Consider the following 13,585-nt stretch of genomic DNA (forward strand, 5'->3'; position numbering starts at 1 on the left):
AGGGGCTCGGTGCAGGCGTCTCAGACGCAGCTTACCCAAGTTCCCAGAGGCCCCCGGCAGCCGTGGGGCGCCTGCTCCCTGGAACATGCCTGCTAGGAACGCAGGGTCCCCGTCCCGCCCAGACCCACCGACCGGGTCTAATCGTGTCAGCCACATTCCCAGAAACGTCTCCCAGCCCTTCCAAGTGGGGAGCCCAGCGGCAGGGCTCAGCACCCCGGGGTGAAGAATGTTCTGGAAGGCCCAAGTGGCACATGTGTGACCCATTGGGCTCTCCAGGGGCTCAGGAGCCTCATTTACGGCACCCCTGTTTGGAGGAGGAGGCTGGGCGTGGGATGCGGTATTAAACACACGGGGCATCTCTGAAGACACATGACCCACACGCCTGGAACCCCCGGGCCTGGCTCCCTCGGGAAGCAGCGATACAGGGGAACGGAAATGCCCTCCTTGTAGCAAGCACGGAGCCCCCAGCCCCACGGGCACAGGCCTCAGTCCCCATTGGTGGAATCAACGCGGCTCAATGCTCACTTCCTCGCAGGGAAGGGGCCAGAAGCGGAATTCAGGCAACCTCGGGCTGGTCACCCCGCGGGGCGTGATGGCGGGGGTGGGGCTGAAGGCATCTGCTCTTTGCTTCTCCCCGCGCCCCTTTTACCACCTCTGCCCGTCAGAGATCAGGAAGGTGCCCACTGCCTCCAGTCCATGCAGCGCAGGTCACCGGCTACGGGTGGGGACAGGGGCCACGCTGCAGGCGAGAGCTGGCCCGGGGCCTCAACCTCACTCACTGTCTCAGCCAACAGTCGCTAACCACGCAGCGCCCTCCACTGCATGGGGCTGTCAGGTCCTGTTGGTGTGTCGCTAACACACACGCTCTCACACACACTCTCACACATGCACATGATCATACGCATGCACACATTCATACATGCCCACACTATGCACACCTGTACATGTTCACACACATGCTCTCACACACGCACATCGTACACATGCATGCGCACACACATGTTCACACACATGCATATTGCACATGCATGTACATTCCCACAGAGACATGCACATGCTCACAAGTGCCCGCATGTGCATTTATACACATGTTCACATATATGCACACACATGGCCATGCAATGTAATGCTCACATACAGGAGCATGCACACATACGCATATGTTCACATGCACACGTTCACACGCATGTAAAAGCGCAATGCACATACAAGATGCACACATGCTCACATACACATGCTCACACATGCACACGCTCACACATGCAGAAGCTTGCACACACATGCATACTCACAAGATGCACACATACGCTCGCACACGCTCACATGCACACGCTCACACACATGCAGAAGCTTGCACACACACATGCATACTCATAAGATGCACGCTCACACACACAGGCTCACACACATGCAGAAGCTTGCACGCACACATGCATACTCATAAGATGCACACATACGCATGCACATGCTCACACAGGCTCACACACATGCAGAAGCTTGCATGCACACATGCATATACTCATAAGATGCACACATACGCACGCACACGCTCACACACATGCAGAAGCTTGCACGCACACATGCATACTCATAAGATGCACACATACGCACACACACGCTCACACACACAGGCTCACACACATGCAGAAGCTTGCACGCACACATGCATATACTCATAAGATGCACACATACGCACGCACATGCTCACACACATGCAGAAGCTTGCACGCACACATGCATACTCATAAGATGCACACACATGCACGCACACGCTCACACACACACGCTCACACACACACGCTCACACACATGCAGAAGCTTGCACACAAACATCCTCACAAGATGCAGGCTCAGATATGCGCACACACGCGCACACACTCCCCACAACTCTCAAACAGGTCTCTGGGAAGTCTAAGGCTCAGTTTACTCTGAAAGGGCAGGAGGGCACACAAACACCCTCAGAGTTCTCACCGCATCTCTCTCACCACAGACTGACAAGCACCTTTAAACCCTGAGGCCAGTTCCGGTGAGTGCCATCAATCCTGCAGGCAACGCCAGGGCTAGCATCCAACCCAGGGGCAGCACCCGCCTTCCAGACACAACGAGTGCGACGCCCCGAGACTGCAGATGCGCACCGGCACCCGCCACGCCAGGAACCTACGCCTGTCACTCAGACGCGCGACTCGCATTGGGGCCTGGGCTCTGCCTGCGGGACGTTGCCAGGAGAAGCAGGCAACACCCTGTAAGTCGGGAGAGGGACCGCTGACCTGTGCGGGGCGGTGAGGGTGGAAACAGCTGACGAGCGCTTGGCGTCTCCCCTCCAGGAGCTGAGCCCCGGGGACCCAGATTCTGGGCACCGTTCACTCGGCAGTCGTCCCCAGCCCTGGCAAGCGCCCCAAGCTCACAGCAGTCATCGGAGACGGCTGCTGCTCCAAGCAGTGCAGTGTGCGGAGGCCTGCATCTCGCGACAAACCTCCACCAGCAAACAGTGCTGGTCCTGACTCGAGACACGGCACAACCTCCCCGGGCCAGGAGGCCGCCACAGCCCACAGGCAGCTCTGCAGGGGCAGGAGTGGACAGCCCTGTCCTGTACCACAGCCTGAGTGTGGCTCTGCAGGGGCAGGGGTGGATAGCCCCGTCCTGTACCACAGCCCACAGGCAGCTCTGCAGGGGCAGGAGTGGACAGCCTCGTTCTGTACCACGGCCTGAGTGGGTCTGCAGAGGCGGGGTGGACAGCCCAGTCCTGTGCCACGGCCTGAGTGGGTCTGCAGGGGCAGGGGTGGAGAGCTGTGTCCTGTACCACAGCCCGAGTGTGGGTCTGCAGGGGCAGGGGTGGACAGCCCAGTCCTGTGCCACGGCCTGAGCAGGGTTCCATGCTCACTGTGCGACCAGCCGCTGAGCCGTGGTGGTAGAGGACGGGGAACTCCTGGCTGTGAGCTGCCCGTCGTCGCCTGGTCACCCAGCGGCTCCCACCCCCCAGCTGGGCCTGACCCGAGACAGGGCCTGGGCGTGATGGAGAGTAACACATTCCAGAAGGAAGGCCCCTGCATTAGCAGTCTTTGGCTGTCAGAGCCGCGTGCATCTCGGTGCGCAGAGGACAAAGGACGGGTTCTGGGGCTGGGGCTGCATCCGGCACTTGACCTGGGAGTGGTGCTGAGGCCCCTGCGCCCCGGCCTGGGAGTCGCACGCTTGTCCCCAGCACCAGTACCTTGCCAGTGTGTGCACACATGAGCTCAACAGAAACCAGAGAAGGGGGCACTGCACCCTGCAGCAGCACTGGACTCAGTCCGGGCAGGACGTGGGGACTCTCACCCACGCAGGACTGCAGGCCAGGCGTGTCCCCCGAGCACTCACCTCACCACGGGGTCACTCAGGTCACTGTAGATGTTGATGCGGCCGACAAACCTGGCGGGGGAAGCCACGTTACTGGGCAGTGCCAGTGGTCCTGTCCCTGACAGGACGCTCTGCCATGTCCCTCTCCGCCTCCAGAGGGCAGCAGTGAGCTCTGGGGAGCCAGGGGCTCCACCGCGCTGCCTGCCGCCCCCTTGCTGATCTCCTGTCCCGAGAGGCTGGGCTCAGGGCTCAGCTGGCGCCCCTTACCCACGGTTTAGATTGCAACCTGAAGAAAACCTGGCTCGTTCCTCTCGGTCACTTTGAGCGCGTGTACAGAAAGCTGCACATCTGCAGGCTGCACATGTCTGACCTGGCCTAGCGTGTTCGGGAGCAGTGACATGCGTGCCCTCCCAACAACCACAAGGCCAGGCTGGCACGAGAGGCGACCCAGGACCCCGCTTACTTGTAGAGGTCAGGCTGGGGCTGCTCACACTCGATGGTAGCCTGCAGCCCCCCGATCTCCTCCTCCGTGCGGAACCCCTTCGTGTCCTGGACGGCGTAGTGAGTCTGCAAATGACACGGAGCGTGAGAGTGGCCCTGCCACCCGCACCAGCATGGCACTGGGCTCCACTGCGGTGCTCACTGACAAACCTGGCTCACGTGCACAGTAGGGCTGCTCACACATGGGCCTGGCTCATGTGGGGCAAGACGCACAGTAGGGCTGCTCACACACGGGCCTGGTTCACCCGGGACAAGACGCACAGTAGGGCTGCTCACACATGGGCCTGGCTCCCCAGGGAGAACACACACAGTAGGGCTGCTCACACACGGGCCTGGCTCACCCGGGAGCACACACACAGTAGGGCTGCTCACACACGGGCCTGGCTCACCAGGGACAAGGCGGTGGTAACGTGGCACAGCAGGGTGCCAGGAGATTTCACGCTCCCTCCTCAGTCTTCCCCTGCAGACCACCTGGATGCACGGCCGCGCCGGGCGCTCTGGAACCTACACTGGACCTGTCCCCATCGCAGCGGCTGCCACTCAGCTCAGGTGCAGGAGCTGCACCCTCAGGTCCTCTCACACTGCCCTGCAGGTCACGGCAGCGGGGGCAGGTACTGTGAATCGGCCACCCGCTGCACTTGCCCTTAGCTGCTGGCGTGTGCATACACGGCGCTCACCTGCCTTCACCCTGCTGCCCGGGGGCCCCTTGTAGACACCGCGAGCCTGGGAGCACCTGAGCAGGGCTTGGTGGGTGTGGGGCCAGAACAAGGGGGGTGTGGCCACTGCACCATCACCACCACCACGCAGAGCACCCAGGCGCTCACCGCGTCACAGCACCTTGGGGGAGCCCTAATCGTATCCCCACTGGAGCCCTGACAGACCTGCCCTATATCACAGACGTGAAGTCCGGAGAGGGTAAAGGCACCCACAGCTGCGTGACCAGTCAGGACCCCTCCCACACTCTACTCTGGCCTTCAGAACGGGGTTCACACAACTCCAGTCCCCCGAGCCAAACCCGGCGCAGAGAAGCACGGCCGAGAACACACCATGAAAACGGAGTCCAGGCATGCCCATCCCACTGTCCTCTGGCCTGGACCAGGGCAGCGGCCACCCCCTCATCCGGACGGAGGGACACACCTAGAGGCACACAGCGCCCATCACTCGTGTCTGAGCCTGCCCAGCTGCCTTTGGTCACAGGACAGTGTCCTGAGGGCAGCACTGCCCACGGAGGCCTGGGCAGCTGGGCCCTTGACCTCCTCCCAGGCTCCAGCTCACGACAGGTCCCGAGTCACCCAAGGACCCCCACTCCCCAGAAGGGCTGCTGCCCACGAGTTCTCCCGGGACAGGGAGGTGCCACACGGGAGATGTGAAGCCCACAGGGCTACAGGCGGTGACGTCACAAATCACTCATGACACTGGCAAGCTCGGGGGCCTTCGGGGAGAAAGCTCCCAACCCAGGGTGGACTGGGACGCTCACTGCTCAGTGGTGGCTTTGTAAATTAATGTCATGGACACAGCTGAAGCCCCCCAGCCTTGCTCATGTCCATCACGTCCCTGGAAAATTTTACTTCATAAAAATTAAAAATTTAAAAACCAGTGGTGCCATGTGTTTCTTTTACGATTGCTAATTATAACTTCTACAGCATCACCTTCCAGTTCAGGACTCCTTACAGAGCAGAAGAATTAACTCCAAATCCTCATTAAGACACTGCTAACAAAAAGACACTCGCCGAAGACACACGTATGACCTGGGTGTGGCAGGTGGGGACACTCACGCTGACTCACGAAACACCAGCCGTTAGCATTCCAATAACCAATCCGTGGACCCTAAATGACTCGGCTCCGGGGAGGCAAGCCGTAACCCAAGGTGGTCTAAGGTCACAGACCTGAGGGGCAGCAGGTAAAAGGTGGGGAAGACCTTGCTCCCCAGGTTTCCATGGTAACCACTGCAGCCAGACACTCTCAGGCCACACAGCTACGCCTCGCGTGAAGGTGCATGGGTGACACGGCTGGAACCCCGGAAGTGAGGCACGGTACCTTGTGGCTGGACTCGCCGTCCAAGCTGGCCGTGGTGACGTGGCAGGTGCCGTCGGCCCGGTTGCTGGACAGGAAGATCAGGTCACAGGGAAACGTCTCGTCCTCCTTGACCATGACGATGTCCCCCACCTACAGCACAGACCACAGGAGCGCCAGTGAGAACCGCGCCTCCACGCATCCCGTCTGATTCAGGGCCCACCACGGTGCTCGCCCAGGAAGCCCCGTGCATGTGGGTCTGACAAGGGGCCTGCACAGACCTGCCCAGGGCTGGGCGGCGCCAACGCGGGGCTGACAGCCCACTGCAGTGAAGCCATGGGCAAGCGTCCTGAACCGAGGACCAAGCAGCACGAGTCCCAGTGGTCCACGCCAGTGGCTGTGCGGGAAGGACGCCTCGGAAGGTGCTTCCTCAGCCATCTCAGAACTCTGCCAACGTGCAGACATCGGCCACCAGACCCCGTGCACGGCACGGCAGCGGGAAGTTCTCAAACTGACAGTGTGTGTCAGGCGAGCGTTTCAACACAGGCCGCCCTGATTTGCACCTGCCAGATCCCGTCAGCAAGGAGGGCGTCTCCGACACAACTGGAGGGTCCTCTCCCAACGGTGCACAGACGTGTGTTTGGAGGGGAAGAGATCCCCACACACCCACCGCCTGGTCAGGGCTCCTGGGGACACATGCCCTGCTTCCGCCCACACAGCACACGGGGCCCCTGTACAGCACACGGGAGGCACAGCTCACACGCATCTCTGTGAACACTGAACCCACAGGGGTCCCCCTGTAAGTGGCCTCTGTGCTCAGTGACAGCCCTGTCACAGCCCCAGCAGGGGGCTTCACAGACGCGGGTGCACGTGGAAGGGGCAGAAGCTGGCACTGCCGAGATCACACAGGCAGGTGGGAATGACGTCCATCCCCGTGGGGGCTGGCCAGGCAGCTGCCGGCATGGGGCGGGTGGGGCTGGGGTGCAGACCAGCTGAGCAGTCAGAACCCAGAACAGACCTGACCTGATGGTGGCACAAAAACCAATTTAACGAAGGATGCTGGGGCGAATGGCTGTCCAGAGGGGTGATCTCTGACCAAGGCTCACCCCGTGGACAGAGACTAAGTCAGAACCAGTCACAAGCTTACACGTAAAACAGAAAAATGCAAAACTTTCAGAAAATCATAGCAGAAAAATCTCTGGGCTCCAGGCTAAGCAAAGGCCACCAAGAGCACAGTGCTGAGACAAAGGGTGGAGAACATGCAAGATCCTGGTTATGCCACGATGGACAGCGGCCCGGGGGTAGAGGCTGCGAGATCCTGGTTATGTGCCGATGGACAGTGGCCTGAGGGTAGGGGCTGCGAGATCCTGGTTATGCCACGATGGACAGCGGCCCGGGGGTAGAGGCTGTGAGATCCTGGTTATGTGCCGATGGACAGCGGCCCGGGGGTAGAGGCTGTGAGATCCTGGTTATGTGCCGATGGACAGCGGCCCAGGGGTAGAGGCTGCGAGATCCTGGTTATGTGCCAATGGACAGCGGCCCGGGGATAGAGGCTGCGAGATCCTGGTTATGTGCTGATGGACAGCGGCCCAGGGGTAGAGGTTGTGAGATCCTGGTTATGCCACGATGGACAGTGGCCCGGGGGTAGAGGAGCAGACTCCGGAGTGTGTGCCGAGATCCCTTGCGATGCCACCTCAAGAAGCAAACCCAGGCCGCCCTTCTGCAGCAGGCGCCTGCAGTCCCGGGGGACCAGGCCATTGCCCATGGAGACAGAGTGCTCAGCACTCTGCTCTAAGGAAGGCACGACTGGGCCGGCATCGTGGTGTGGCAGGTAAGCTGCTGCCCACGACACCAGCATCCCACGGGGGCACTGGTTCATGTCCCGGCTGCTCCACTGCCAATCCCACTCCCTGCTAACAGCCTGGGAAAGCAGTGGAGGATGGCCCAAGTGCCTGAGCCCCGGATACCCTTGTGGGAGGCCTGGAGGAGGCTGCTGGCTCCTGGCTCCGGCTTGGCTCAGGGCTGGCCATTGCAGCCATATGGGGAGTGACCCAGCAAATGGAAGATCTCTGTCTCTCCCTCTCTCTCTAACTCTTTTGAATAAACATTCATCTGAGAACACGGGCAGCTGTACAGAGGAGACAAAACTGTCACACTCAAGATCGTGGACGGGGCCTCGGCTCCAAGCTGTGGGTATAGACAGCCCACAGCCGGAGCTGCAGCAGCGAAGGCTTTCAAGGAAAACGCCCAGAGCACAACGTTCAGAACCAAAGCTGGCAGCCATGCTTACCCGTAGACATTCAGAACCAAAGCTGGCAGCCATGCTTACCGCAGACGTTCAGAACCAAAGCTGGCAGCCATGCTTACCCGTAGACGTTCAGAACCAAAGCTGGCAGCCATGCTTACCCGCAGACGTTCAGAACCAAAGCTGGCAGCCATGCTTACCCGCAGCTTCCGACTCTGCTTCCGAACAAGCTTGCTGTGCTGAATGAAATGGACTGGACACTGGTTCATGGCGTTGTCTGCTTTATGGCGAAGCCAGTCTTCATAACCCTGAACAGAGGGCGCAAGGCACACGGGTGACTAGGTTTTAACACAGCTGTAGCCTGCAGGGTGCATTTGTTCAAAATGAGGGCCAGGCTACCCCACACGGCACGGACACTGCTCCACGCAGATTCGCCTCACTTGAAACATTTTTACTTATAACTGACACAGATCTGTCACTACACTTCTGCACATATCCAAGACAGGATTAATGCCTGAAAAGAACACATCTCAGCAGGACTCAGGACTCCGCTACGACACACACGGCGTCCAGGACCCCGCACTCCTCTGGGCGATTCATGGTCCCTGCCCCCCACACTCAGTGCCTGCTCTTCAGACTCGCACACTGGAAGGTCTTCAAATGCTACGGAATCAGCTAACAACACTGTTGTCCCAGTGCTACGGAATCAGGTGACACTGTTGTCCCAGTGCATAGTATTGGGTGACGCTGTTGTCCCAGTGCATGGTATTGGGTGACGCTGTTGTCCTAATGCATATCAGGTGACACTGTTGTCCCAGTGCATAGTATTGGGTGACGCTGTTGTCCCAGTGCATAGTATTGGGTGACGCTGTTGTCCTAATGCATATCAGGTGACACTGTTGTCCCAGTGCATGGTATTGGGTGACGCTGTTGTCCTAATGCATATCAGGTGACACTGTTGTCCCAGTGCATGGTATTGAGTGATGCTATTGTCCTAATGCATATCAGGTGACACTGTTGTCCCAATGCTACGGAATCAGGTGACGCTATTGTCCCAGTGCATGGTATTGGGCGACACTGTTGGCCTATTGCATGGTATCGGGTGATACTGTTGTCCAATGCTATGGAATCAAATGATGCTGTTTTTCCAACGTATGGATCAGGTGACACTGTTGTCCCAATGCATAGTACTGGGTGACACTATTGTCCTGTTGTATGGTAACGGGTAACGCTGTTGTCCTTATGAATAGCATTGGGTGACACTGTTGTCCTACTGCATGGTATTGGGTGATGCTATCGTCCTAATGCTATGGATGAGGTGACACTGTTGTCCTAATGCACGGATCGGTAATGCTGCCGTCCCACTGCTATGGTTCAGGTGACGCTGTTGTCCCAACACTATGCCATCAGTTCACACACACTGTTGCTCTAATGCATGGTGTCAGATCACACACTCTGTTGCTCTAATGCATGGTGTCAGATCACACACTCTGTTGCTCCCATCTGCACTTCCAGAACAGAAGTGAGAAATAAAACTCAAAACCAACAGTAAGTAACTCTTCAATGCTTCCCACAGCCTTGTGTTTCAAAAGCACGAATCCAGACACACTGAAGACTAACTAGACTGCAGGATGCCAGCAGCCCTCTGCAAGCCCACCCCTGCCCTGTGCTGGGCACACAGGGACCGGTCTGCAGCCTCGGCGACTCCACAGCAGTCAGTCTGCCTTCTGTCCCCACCCCGCCTGTGTCCCCAAGCGGCTGCACTCAGTGCCATGTGCAGGATGTTCCGGATGTTTCTATGAAGACCAGCGTCAAAGAAGCACAGCTTACCGGAAAGAATCTGGCCATCAAGAGTTACATTAGAGGTTTTCATTTTGCAAATTATTCCAATGTCTCAAATAAAAGCCAACCTAAAACCACTGATGTGCAAATATCACCAGTCCAAAAGTTGGCAGCAGATAAGGAACTTGAACCCAGAATGTATGAAAAATTTTTACAGCAAATGCATAAAAGAACAAGAGATGCAAGTGAAAAATGAGCAGAGTTCAAGGAAGACAGAGAAGCAGGTGGGCAACAGGCAGAGGAGGAGAGGCTCAGCACACTGTCACCAGGGACGCGGACACAGACGCTGTGACAGACTGGAGAACGGAGAAGCACAGCACCATGCACCCCACGTCACACGGCACCAGGCAGGCCCTCAGAACACTGGAGCTAGTCCACTCCCACGTGTGGACACAGCATCTGTCTACTCCTAAACACGATCCCCACGAGACCCACACACACATACCCTAAGCGATGCCACTCCCAAGAGACATCAAGGGAATGACCTCAAATGTTTGGGTGCAGAAGAATGGATACGGAAACATGGGTACCGCCTTGCTTAGGAAGGCCACAGCACGGACACCTGCCACAGTGCTGATTGACCTGGGACATCACGCTGAGTGAAGGCACCGGTCACCAAAGCCAGCTGCTGTGCGGTTCTGCCCGCACGAAGTGACCACAGCAGGAGAACCTACAGGAGCAGAGGGCTCAGCCTGTGCGCGGGGCCAGACGGGGAGGGAAAGAGGAGTGACCACTCGGGTGCTGGGTCTCTGTATCGGGTGATAAAGACGTTGTGCACGGAGACAGCAGAGAGACCGCAGCACTCCTGGGAGAAGTGGAAGGTGGGGAGAACCTGAGACTCGTTCTGCACGGTGGTCCCTGGCTCATGGCCCATGTCACAGGGCACCAGGTGGGCCAGCACGCTGCCAGAGGGTCTCCATCCCAGACCTCGGCAAGGAGCTGGATCTGGGCTCGCACAGCCGAGGACACGGGGGTCGGCGACTCGCAGGGAGGGGCGTGGCCTCGGCTGGCTCAGGGTGTGAGGACCACCACTACTGCTCAAATTCGGAGGACGGCAGACCAGCAACCGCGACACCCGCCCGCTCTTACTCCAGATCAAAACCGTTACCAACACAGATTTCTGGGCGTTCTCTGCAAGCTAACCTAACAGACCAGTGGCTCTGCTTGGTAGGACAGCACCACCCAGCGAAGCTGACGACGTCGCTCCCTCCCATCTGCAACCCCTTACCTGCTTGATGGCTGTGACGGTGATGACAAAGAAGAGGGGCAGCCCGCTGGTCACGGGACTGGTGGGCGTGTCGATGATGAGCTGCAGGTGAAAGGGAGCATCCTCAGCACCACCTGGGAGGACCTGAGGTGGGCGGGCCGCCCCCGCCGGCACCGGCTCTTCCCATCTTAAGCCACGGTGCTGGTCGCCCACTGTAGCCCCGCACGGGTGGTGGGCAGGTGGGCGGCACATCCTGCCGCCCTGCCCACCACCACGCCGCGGGCACGGTCCTATAACTGAGCCGTGCTTGCAGAAACTGGGCGGCAAACAGCAGAGACACATGTCCGATGGCCGCATTCTGCTTCACTGCTCCCTCTGCGTCTGGCGGCACGGTTTACGCTACGGGACGGCTGCACACTGGGGAGTGTGAGCAGTCCTCCAGCACGGCTGGCACGCCGCTGCCAGCTCACTCCCTGCTGCGTCTCTGTTCAGACGCAGGGCTCAGCATCCCCACTGCTTGCCAAGGCCCGGGGTCCCCACCACACGCCCACAGAGCCCTCCCACGTGTCTCCGCCTCAGAGGCCTCAGAGCAGACGCACTCTGTCCTTGAAAAGAAAGGAACGGACGTGGGCAGGGCACCGGGCCTGCGCCTGTTTATGAGCGAGCCGTACGTCAATCACCGAGACGGACGCGTCCCCTATGCAGATTTACGTCAGCCAGTGATGACCACCATCAGCCTTACCTGCACCAGAAATATGATAAGAAAATAGAAGTTGGCGATTCTTCTGAATTGCTCAAACAGGTTCTTGGGTATGAAGTTCCAAAACGTATACTGCAGGAAAGAGGACAAGAACACACCATTTCGTCAGATTTGCCTTCCTGGGGCTACATGTAGCACTGGATCTCCAAGCACAGTTTAGTGCTTTTAACGTAAAGGTTTCATTTTAGGCATAAAACTCATTGTTCAAAATTGGTCGTTTTTTTAAGATTTATTTATTTATTTGAAAGGCAGAGTTACAGAAAGGCAGAGGCAGAAGCAAAGACAAACAGATAGAAGTCCTCCATCTTGTGGTTCTCTCCACAAATGGCTGCGATGGCCGGATCTGAAGCCAGGAACCAAGAGCTTCTTCCAGGTCTCCCACGCGGGTGCAGGGGCCCAAGGACTTGGGCCATCTTCCACTGCTTTCCAGGGCATAGCAGAGAGCTGGATCAGAAATGGAGCATCCAGGTCTCAAACTGGTGCCCGTATGGGATGCCGACACTGAAGGTGGTGGCTTTACCCATTATGCCACAGTGCCGGCCCTGGAGTGTTTCTTGACCACCACAGAGACTGAATGTGTGCTCCCACACCTGGCGTGGAACTCAGGGTAAAATGCAGAGCAGCCCAGCAGCTGTCTCACCACGCACACGGCTTTCGTAAGCCACAGCCTACGACCGCACGGCCAGCAGCGTCCTCGTGGTTTCCCTTGTCTGTGACTGCGGGGCTGCAAGCCTGTCTGCAGTCCTGGCAGGACAGGAGAGGAGGGGCTGTCTCAGGGACCCCCTCCTCAGGGGTGTGAGCGACACCACTGTCCAGGTGCCGTTAACCTGCAGTGGAAGCTGAGCCTGGAGGCCGACTTTGCCTGCGGCTGTGGGCAGGGGCCGAGCCCCGGGCAAGCGCTCCACAAGCCTGTCCTGGGTCTTCTGGTCCGTCCACAGTTGTCCCCGATGCGAGCCTCAGGGTCCCCGCAGGGCTGAGGCTGCCGCTGGCCTAGTCCTCATGCTCCCACTCACGCGGAGAAGTGCCAGGAACACTGACCGCGGACGCCTGGCACAAGCCTGGCACAGCCCTGACTGCCCGCTGGGTGTGAATGTGGCTTTTCTGTAAATCTGAGGGAAGATCTTGTCTCTTCAATGGGTTTAATGAGAAAGTGACTTTCCACTGACTTTTCAAAGGAGCTATGAAGGAAATATCAAAGTTATTACGTAACCGTGGCACGTGTGTCTCCTGTGTCTGTGGCCAGCACAGAAAGATCCTTCATTCCTCACCCATTTCTTCTCTAGAAAACACCAACTCCCAAGTGGTACCAGGGCTAGGGCCCCGCCCAAGAAAGCCAACCTATCCCCAGCACCCAGGCCCATGTATTCATCACCCACCAGTTAACCCAAAAATCCCCAAAGTCCTGTAAGATGTCACTCCGCAGCAAAGGCACATCAGCGCCAAATTCTACTCAAGATTCCGTCTTTCAGGGCGGGACTGGTCCAGCCTGGGACACCACATCCGAGTGCCGGAGCGCAGGCCCTGGCCACTCCACGTCCAGCTCCCTGCCACCGTGCGCCCTGGAGGCAGCAAGTGAGCACGAGTACTCGGGTCCTGCACCACAACCAGCCTGAGTCCCAGGTCCAGCCTGGCTGGCGCAGGCACTGGGGAATGAGCCAGTAGAAGGGAGATCTCTCTATGTCTG

At 58.4% G+C, this 13,585-nt stretch overlaps 1 protein-coding gene across 7 annotated transcripts in view; it reads right to left on the reverse strand.

Moving 5' to 3' along the window:
* ATP11A (ATPase phospholipid transporting 11A) overlaps positions 1-13,585 on the reverse strand; it is a 135,294-nt gene that overhangs the window by 50,717 nt on the left and 70,992 nt on the right. For all 7 annotated transcript variants that reach the window (XM_051841715.2, XM_070048369.1, XM_051841714.2 and 4 more), the window contains exons 3-8: positions 11,884-11,973; positions 11,163-11,243; positions 8,293-8,400; positions 5,872-6,000; positions 3,797-3,900; positions 3,355-3,405 (exon numbers count right to left, since the gene is read on the reverse strand). In XM_051841715.2, the coding sequence (XP_051697675.2) occupies positions 3,355-3,405; positions 3,797-3,900; positions 5,872-6,000; positions 8,293-8,400; positions 11,163-11,243; positions 11,884-11,973 (563 nt within the window). The remainder of the gene's footprint in view (positions 1-3,354; positions 3,406-3,796; positions 3,901-5,871; positions 6,001-8,292; positions 8,401-11,162; positions 11,244-11,883; positions 11,974-13,585) is intronic.

Source organism: Oryctolagus cuniculus, chromosome 9, assembly GCF_964237555.1.
Source record: "Oryctolagus cuniculus chromosome 9, mOryCun1.1, whole genome shotgun sequence".
NCBI classification, from domain to species: domain Eukaryota; kingdom Metazoa; phylum Chordata; class Mammalia; order Lagomorpha; family Leporidae; genus Oryctolagus; species Oryctolagus cuniculus.